We start from the raw sequence: 9,982 nt of genomic DNA on the forward strand, positions 1-9,982 counted from the left end.
GTATCCCATGAAAAGTTTATCCACAAAGAATATATATGTGAAATATAAATGTCCTGGTATCTATTGTTCAAAAGATATGACCAAAATAAAAGTTCAAAAGTTTTGTGTTTAAGTAAGTCAGAATCCAAGGTCAAGGTCAAAAGGTCAAATTTGTTGGTTTCCAAAGAAAGGTCTTGTCACAAACAATAAACATGTGAAATATTAAAGTCACAGCTCCACTAAATCAAAAGTTATGGACAAGGTTAAAGTTTTTGCGGACAAAGAGACAAACAGAGAGACAGAGAAAAAGACAGACAGACAGAGAGGCAGACAGACATACAGACAGACAGAGAGACAGACAGACAGACAGACAGAGAGACAGACAGACAGACGGACACGAAAAAAATATATGCCCCCGAAACTTTGTTTACGGGGGCATAAAAATCTAGACCTAAGATTTTTTTCCCCGCTAATTACATAAAATGTTATAATTCTAAAATATAGTTTTTCCATTTCTTGTTTGTGTAAAAATAATGTAAACATGATAATTTTCAATAATGCCAATTACTGATCATGATCTTGTTCATTCAAGTTTAACTAGGGAAAGGAGATTACCATAACATGTAATATTTCGAAAATAGTGTTCACTGTACTTCATTCCCATATCATGCATTGAAGTACACTTCTATCAGCAATACTGTTTAATAATTAGAAAGTTTATCCACTCTATCACATAAAAATTGAGAAGCTATATCTTTATCGTTTCTATATCCAGAATAATAAGTCATTTGCTGCTTATTAGATATCAACCTCTTCATTCATAGGCAGGATTGCTGGTAGTTTTTTCCCTCCGTACTATTGTTAGTTCGATTTTATTTTCCGTAAAATAATTAAGAACAATTTCAAATTCATGTTTATATCCCCCTTTCTCTTTGAAAAATAATGCCACAACTTCATTCCAACAATGTAGAATATCTTGAAAATGTAGGAAGTCAATGATTCGACATGTTCTACCAGTTTTCAGAGACTTCAGATTAATTTCGAGACTTGTTTCCAAAATCGTCCATCTACAAATCATATTTTGTATTAGCAACTATTAAAATTGGGTATCAGCCAAACCTTGAAAATCATTATCGTGCATATTATCATTACATATGTCGGAGAAATTGCCTTCAGAAATCTGAATTTATATGAAAACAAAAATAAAACCTTTTAGTCATCAGAAATTGTACAATACCTGCTTTTAGGAAAAGATAAATGGTATTGACAACGATAACTAGAAGTTTCGGGATAAGAACAATACACCATCATACATACACTGCATTCAATGGACTGCTGTAGGATAAATATTGACAAATCAACAATATACACTTAAAGCTTAAAAAGCTTAAAAACACAAAGCATTAAAAGAAGCATAAAAGAATGTGACATCCGTGTATTAATAATATACGAGGGGTTATAAAAAAGTTCGTGGACTGAGGCTATAATATCAATACTGTATAGTCAGTGCTTTCAAAATTTGTAATGAACATACAACAACAAAAAATAAAGAAAAAATTCGACAAGAGGTACTATGAGCAATGAGCTCACTAAATGATACCCCCTCCTTTCATATGGTTATAACGGATGACAAAGTGCATGGTTTGCTGAGGCCGGGGAACTCTAAATATGTTTCGGATCAAAAAGTAAAAGTAAAAAGGACAGGACCTCCCCCCCCCCTTTGATATAGACCCTTGCGCTTTTTTTCTCATAAATAATCTTTCATTGACATATTTGAGATAAGATCTATAAGATCTATACCAACACATCGAAAAGTTACCTAAAACAAACATTCTGGAAAATCTACCCTACATTCTATTGCTAAAAATCATAGAGTGTGGTTTCGAATTTTTATAAAATGTTAGTGTAAGCAAATATTCTGAATTGATACTATAGATTATTTCATAAATGTGTCATACATATATAATATATGTGAAAAAGGTCTAACATGACCAGGCGTCTATATAAGGCGAGGGTGGTTCCTCTCCTCAAGCACCTGTGAGTAAAGGAGGAGGTGCACAATGGCAATATGTAATAAAGTCACATAATTACAGTACTGTATTGATGTACATGTAACTATCCATTTTGTAATTGTAGTATAAATTTGAATGTAAATGCGTTTTTCAAATATAATGCCATTCAAAGAACTTATATGTATATTCATGCATTATTTTGTCTCCCTTCCTTGAAGAATACAAAATTCTTGCTTCAAATGTATGATTGCGGACTATTCATCAATTCAAATGAAATTCATTATTTTTAATCGAAAAAAAAAATTACCTAACTTAAAATGAACCAATCTCTGTGGATTTAGCGCGACACCTATAAATGAAATTTCGACAAAAATAGTGCAGCAGAGAGGGGTGAGGTAGACTTTCGAGAATGACTATGTTTATAAATTATATATCCTGATCGAGAAGGTAGTTTTCTCCTTGTAACGAGGAGTACATGTATTTGTGGCCTTAATTGTATTAGGGTGTTTTAAAATTCTTCGGACTTTAATTTTACATAGATATATTTAACGTTTAGAAACCTTGGCTTGTCTCCAGATAAGTTTAAAAATAAAGGTTTAATTATTGATGCAAGACCAAAAAAAATCTATGTTGGTCTATTTCTTACTAGTACACATCAATCTTCCACCAGACCGCTGTTGAACAGAAAATATGGGTAATACAAGTGGAAGAGGGACTGGTTTAGAGGGTTGCCATGAAAAGCAATCAGGTATATTTTACATAATATAATTAATTGTTCTAGGTAAAAGTAAGCAAATAAATTGCTCCTTTAAATGTTTTATTTATTATGCTTTTATTAATTAATGAGATAAATCTAGTTTCATTTTTTTTACAGATTGGAACAAAGGGAGAAAATTGAAAATTAAAATTGGTATGATAGAATACATGTATATTTTATATTTTATGTAACAATGTCAAAAGAAAAACATAATGTCAATGATTTTTCACAAAATATGAAGAAATGCTTTGAAAAAAAATATATTTTTTAATTATTAGATGGCCCTTTGAAAGAAATACGGATGATTGTTGTAGGAAAAATGGGAGTGGGCAAAAGTTCGCTTTGCAATACTCTTCTCGGTTTGAACAGATTTGAATATGGAGATTCAATGAGTGCCGTAACAATAACTGCCCAAGTAGGATGCGTTGACAGGTTCAAAAGAAACATATTTGTCATTGATACGCCAGGGTTCAGAGATTTAGATAAAACAAGTGATCAAGAAATTATTGAACTTGCCAGCCATATCTGTGAACATATGCTTCGCATTTCGCCAGGGTTTCATTGCATTGCTATGGTTCTGAATGCTGATGAGCGATTTTCAAGTGAAGACAAAGAAGTAATTGAGGATGTCAAGAAGGTTTTTGGAAATAATGTAATGGATCACATGATATTGGTTTACAATAAATGCAACGGCCAAGAAGACATAGAAAACTTACTAAAAACAACAAATCCAGAGTTTTGTAAGCTGTTGGCTGAAGTGAATGGCCGTGTATTCCCTGTTTATCGTGACAGTGCAGACTATGAGAAACAAGCATGTGCACGGGCATTTTTTGAAAGGGTCGACGCTTTATGTAGTGACATGGGTGCTATCTACACAAACGAAATGCTTCTTGAGGCGTGGAAAGCCGTAGAAAACGAAATCAAGACACCACATGACAGAATGAGAATCAAAGATCTTCAGAAGAAAATCGATCGTTTACGTCTTGTTAGATATTTTTTGAATCTTTTTCGATCCTGAAATATTTGTCTTGTTTATTTGATGGTTTGAACATTTATGTATCTTAGTGAAAATATATCAATGGGATTTGTTATGAAATGAAATTGTTTTAATCTAAAATAAATTGTAGATTTCAAATAAAATTGACTTTAAAGTAAATGTTTAATATATGGAAAGGGAATTAAATTAAAAAAAAAAGCATGGTTACAATTAAAAATTATAGCAAATACTTAACATTGAAATAAAGTTACATTGGACATATTTTTTAAGGAAAGACGTCAAGTGAAAAGATAAAAAAAATGGCGACACCAGAATTCATAATAAAAATGTATTTGCATGATTAAAAATTGGTTGCTTAAATTATGTTTTGTACTCAAAATTATTAAAGTATTGGAATAATTTTAGTTATTGTTTTAAAACTCGTTTGATGGAATGTTGCTGATATTTTTTTCAGCACAATACTAGTTTGCACTGTAACCGCCTTTCAAAATATAAAAATATACATCCATTATATTTTATCTTTTTTAAGTGCTGCACAGATTGAAACACTTCGGTAACCTGAATAGTTTTATCTTATTTTATCATCCGATCTTTTGGCAAAATCGTATTCCAAAACGCCCCTTTTATTGTACCAACTTGTTCATTTAAATATTGTCACAACGTTCTTCAAAGGATTCTTTTTCTTTCTTTTAAAAAGATAACTTGAGAATCACACAATGGTTATTGGCACATCATGTATACAATGTAATATTTGTTACCAGAAAATCGATCAAATTATTCCGTTCTGCATCAAAACATTCACATGAGCTCAACAACAAGTACTACCGATGCACATTTATTTAAACATTTATCAGAAGTCAAAGTTATTTGGTTCTGAATAACATTTTCTGCAAATGTGTTATGGGGAATCAAATTGTTAAAGAAGAATTGCAACATTGGCGGAGTTCATCATCGGAATCAGGTACATGTACATCAGTGTTACTATACAATAGGTTTTAAAAATCAGACCGAATTTCTCTATTCCGTAAATACTTTGTTGTGCATACATGTATAACATGTAAATCTTAAATTAAAATATTCAAATGAATTTGATTCGAAACTTTTGTAAACTACGGTATACAGGGTTATTTTCGCCCCGTGTAATTTTCGCCCTTTCACACAATCAAACATTTTTGCCCCGTTTTAAATTCGCACTCTCGAAGTTTATTTAAGAATTATGCCTATTCTTTGAATTCGCCCCTTTCGCCTAACAGAGGGCAGGGCGAAAGGAACGAAAATACAACGGGGGCGAAAATTTCTCTGTTTACAGTGTTTTAACTGAATTTAAATAATATGTTATGCGGTAACCCAAGGACAGTTGAATAACTCTTAATCTAATATATTTTAATTTAAATAATGAATCAACTGGTAAATATCTTTAATTTACTCTTTTCTGACTCTTTAATGTGAACATGTTTATAAATAATAATCATTGCTTTTTGACAGAGTGGAAATGCTTGTACTGTGATACAATAAACACAAGATCGGAAAAAGCCTGTACGTCCTGCAATCGAAAATGTTGCTGTAGTGAGGCAGGTAAGAAAATGTATATTATATTGTATGTAAATATATCAGGCCTTAAGACGTAAATCAAAATATTAAAGATATAAAGCATCCGATATAATTTCGATAATAAAATTTTCATCTTACCTTTGAATTTTAATCATATAATCAGTAGCAAATTTTAGGCAATTCTGTTAAATGGTACTAAAATATCAAAAATCTGTGATAAATTGATCTTATATAATCAAAGTTAAATATATGAATTAAGCCTATTTTGCTCAACATATCTTCCTGCGAAACTCGATTACCTTATTAAATATGTCATTCGTGATGCCTCAGACATAAGATTATGACATTAAAAGCAAGAGATCTATTATTTATGTTCAATATTTATTTATTAATGAAAAGAATGATAAATCACAAAAGTAATATAATAATATTGAAATTATATATTGTACCACACAACACTGACAGTTTCTCTAAATTTGTTTTTTTCTTGATTAGAAAAAAAACCTTTCTCTGATATGTACATATATGATTGATTGATTGATTGTATATTGTTTAACGTCCCTCTTGAGAATTTTTCACTCATATGGAGACGTCACCGTATGCCGGTGAAGAGCTTCAAATTTAGACCTATACTCGGCACTCAGGGCCATTGAGCAGTGAGGGTTCTTTATCGTGCCAGCGCCTACCGTGACACGGGACCTACGTTTTTAAGGTCATATCCGAAAGACCCGTGACTTTCACTTCTAGTGCCGAGCGCTTGGCGAAGGAACAGTCACTACCTTTGTTTACGTCTTAGGTATGACGCGGCGCCGCGAACGAGAATCGAACCCGGGCCTCCCGATCACGAAGCGAACGCTCTACCACTAGGCTACCGTGACCGGTGTACATATATGAAGACAGCATTTCATTTTTCCCTGCAGAATTCAATTTATAGCTTGCTAAAAAAACTGTTCCCTGATACATGTAAGCGTTTAGAAAAAAAAAATCAGTCTGTCTTAAATCTACATCTTGCAGTCCATTTACATAAGCCGAGCCCGATACATTGCCATTGCATTTAAATTTCTGATTGTTTGAACTGTAATTACACGGTTTTAAAGTACAGTATAACAATACTCATATTAAGCGTTAAAAGCAGGTTAAAAAGTCAATGTCAAAAAGCTGCCACGCTTGAACATTTTCATGATATATTATGAAATCCAATGCGCATCCAAACAACACAAATTTACCTCTTAAATGTCAAAAGTAGGCTGTTTATCGGTTGCATTAGATATTTTAAATATAAACCAAAGGTTAAGAAATGGGGAACAATGGTCGTTTAGTCATAGCACCAAAGTACATGTATATATCAGCAAAATACTACAGATAAACTTACGGACGGACAGCTGGTAAACTGATCTAAAAGTGTAGGTCTGCTCTGCAGGCGTCACAAAAGTATCTGTCAATTATATCCACTTTCTTTAAAAAAATGCCTTTTGTTCATAAAAAATACACTAATACTGACTACGGATATTTGTTGTTCTAAGGCATAAAGGTCTTGAATACAATGGTTTCTTTAAATTGATATTTTTTTTATGTAATTCAGATGAATCTGCAGTTATTCAGATAATGTCTATACCACCTTGTATAATTTTACTTGAAGAAAAAAATAAAGATATTGCGCTTGATAAACAAGATACTGTGCAGCTTGTTATTTTAGCGGGGTACTAATTTTGGCTCATTTTGGCGTTTTTATGGGAGCCCGCTAAAATTTCATTTGCTAAATAGTCAGTACTCTTCGTTGTGTTCAACTGCAAAGAGCTTTACCCTGGCCCCGCTAAAATAAATTACATTAAAATTATTTGTATACCTTCAAGCACGCATAAAGCTTATTTTTATACCCGCCAAGAAAACCCGCTATACGGTAAAAAAAAACATTTTTTTTTCTTTTTGCTTTTTATAAGATTGCCAAGTTTAACAATTAAGAAAATGTTTTGGAAATTAAACTGATGAATATATTTTGGTATATCCTTTACATGTTATTCCGGAAAAACGACTTAGTTTGAAAATACAGCTTATTTTGACAATTTATTCCTAAGAAGACGTTATACAGGTATAAGGTGCGTAAATGATATTACAAAAAAACGGTATCTGTGTGCTTATTAAACCTCTATTAATTTTTCACTATATAAAAGTAAATCGATATATTTTGCTGATTTCCTGAAAATCACCGTGAATAAACCGATTCCCTGCAAAACAGACTGATTCCCTGCAAAAAAAGTACGTTTTTTGGAGGAACTGATACACACCTATTCGCAACACTTAACATTTTCTTTCAAATTACGACAGACATAGAAATATTTCGAATAAACTAATGAATATTTATTAATGAATCGAAATGCATCGCGAGTCAATAATTTTGTATAAATAGGAGCGCGCGGGTCCGACGAACAAAAAAATTTATTGATGTGGCCTAACGTATGTATTCTGTTTTGTTGTTATTTTTTATTTATTCCTGTTGGAATTTAACATTGTTACAGAATACAGTATTAAATAAAAGTTTTCAAATGTCCTGTTTGTATCGGCATAATAAAACAGTTAAAGTATATCATTGAGGGAGTCAGCAAGATTCCAGTACCCCTCGAGCAAGCCGATTTTCCTCGGCGCAAGCGCCGAGGGAAATAGACTTGCTCGAGGGGAACTGCAATCTTGCTGACTCCCTCAATGATATATTTTAACTGTATACTGTCGAAAATATTTAGGGAAATATATATAAAATATACCTTTGGTTAGTTGGAGGCTTCTGATGACTTGAAATTCACTAACTTTTTTTTCATCAATATTCCTTGAACACCAATTTTCATGGATTTTATTGTTAAGCAGATCCACGAATTCAAATGTTTATTGAATTACGAAATATGACATTCATTTGTATAAGCAATGCTTTTGTCCACGAAATTACGTATCCTTGAAACTGTCTGTTTTACACAATCCACGAAAATTGATGCCAAAGAAAATTGATGAAACCACAGTATAAATACTCCCCAAAATTAAATCGAGTTCAATACCGAGGTATTTGCCATTCTGAATTCTTGAAAAATGAATCTCATTAAGGATGTAAATTTCCTTATTAGAAGTTTGTATTTGAAACAAAAACCAATTAGATAATATTTGACAATTAATTTTATCTGAATGAATTAAAATCTTTTTTCTTAAGAATTACTTTATTTGTGTGTATCCTGTAGACAGCAAAGATGATGATGGTGGTGATACCACAAGTAATGGCAGTTTTGTTAAACATATTATCAGTAAGTGAAACCAATTTTTTTTTAAATGTATTGAAATTTTCAATGAAGAAACTTAATTTCTTTCGAGCTTTATATGTAAAAATTGCAAATAAAAACTGTGAACATAAAAAGGAAAATTTATTTGTAAAGCAAAACTTAAAATTTTGAATCATTATATCAAAGACGATAAATATACTTGTTTTACATATTCCGTATCGAGACTTACTTATTTCAGAAATCGAACTGATACAGTTCCTTCAGGAAATAAGAATGATTGTGGTCGGAAAAATGGGCGTAGGTAAAAGTGCATTTTGCAATACTCTGGCTGGAGAAAAGTTGTTCGATCCTGAAAGGGCCTTGCGTTCAGTTACAAAAGCTGCTGATTTGAAAGTAACAGAAAGGTTTGGACGAGAAATTCTTTTGATTGACACTCCTGGTTTTGGAAATAAAGAACGACACAAAGAAATAGTTGAGTTTATCGAAGGTGTTGGTGAATTATTCTTGCGGTTTGCCCCTGGATTCCATTGCATTGCTTTTGTTTTAAGCTTTGAAGGGCGAATAACACGAGATGATATCGAGCTCTTGGAAGATGTCAAGAGGATTTTGGGAAAGGAAGTTATGGGTCACATGATTTTAGTATTTACTAGATGTCCCAGTCAGAGTGCTTTAGAAGAAAAGCTTAAAACTGCAAACGGTCGTTTTAAAGATATTTTGAAAGAAGTAGAATATCGCGTTTATGGAGTCGAAAATGAAAATGGGGATCTGGCCATGCTTGCGCACAATTTCTTCAGAATGGTTGATGACCTATGCATCATAAAACGCAAACAAATTTATTCAACAGATATGCTTTTGAAAGCATGGAATATTGTAAAAGATGAAGTCAACAGTCCTTCTGATCGAATGAAGATAAGCAACGTGCAGGAAAATGTAGAATTGCTCGGAATTTTTCAGTTCTTTGTTAATGCAATTTTAAGTCCAAGGTATGAATAAGAATCCAAATTTGAAAGCATATAGTATACGTAGTATAAAATAATGTGCATTGTAGTCTTGCATAATTTGTATGGATAGCAAACATCGTAAATCAAAGCACATGGAGCTGAATTTGTTTCACATGTAAATATGTATATATTCCTAGGCGTGCTTTATTAACGTATGTTAAAAGAAATTATATAACTAGGGATGTCAAAATTGTCAATAATTAACTATATTTTCTTTTAATTTTTATGTGTTTTGTATGGTTCAAAGAACATGAAAAAATATTAAAATAGGTTGTTTAAGACTTAAAAGTTTGTTATATGTTGAATGCATTATATGAATTTATAAATGAAATATGTAATGTAAAGCTGTAAAGATATTCATTTTTTCTTTTCTTTTTTAAATTTTTATTATGTTTAGGGATATGGTTTGTAGTGTCGTGTAGCTG

The 9,982-nt window shown here is 31.9% G+C and overlaps 2 protein-coding genes across 2 annotated transcripts; both read left to right on the forward strand.

The window, feature by feature from the left end:
* The first annotated feature begins 2,680 nt into the window (after positions 1-2,680).
* LOC134259337 (GTPase IMAP family member 6-like) lies at positions 2,681-3,827 on the forward strand. The gene is made up of 3 exons (XM_062741929.1): positions 2,681-2,739; positions 2,866-2,901; positions 3,027-3,827. Exons 1-3 carry the CDS (start codon positions 2,682-2,684, stop codon positions 3,764-3,766), a joined length of 834 nt encoding a protein of 277 aa, XP_062597913.1. The 5' UTR covers position 2,681; the 3' UTR covers positions 3,767-3,827.
* A 731-nt stretch (positions 3,828-4,558) lies between these two features.
* On the forward strand, positions 4,559-9,732 carry LOC134259338 (GTPase IMAP family member 8-like). Its single transcript, XM_062741930.1, has 4 exons — positions 4,559-4,706; positions 5,231-5,320; positions 8,518-8,580; positions 8,795-9,732. Exons 1-4 carry the CDS (start codon positions 4,646-4,648, stop codon positions 9,547-9,549), a joined length of 969 nt encoding a protein of 322 aa, XP_062597914.1. The 5' UTR covers positions 4,559-4,645; the 3' UTR covers positions 9,550-9,732.
* Positions 9,733-9,982: the final 250 nt, after the last annotated feature.

This window comes from Saccostrea cucullata, unplaced genomic scaffold, assembly GCF_032062105.1.
Source record: "Saccostrea cucullata isolate Sc308-1 unplaced genomic scaffold, CSIRO_AGI_Scuc_v1 ctg833, whole genome shotgun sequence".
Lineage (NCBI taxonomy): Eukaryota > Metazoa > Mollusca > Bivalvia > Ostreida > Ostreidae > Saccostrea > Saccostrea cuccullata.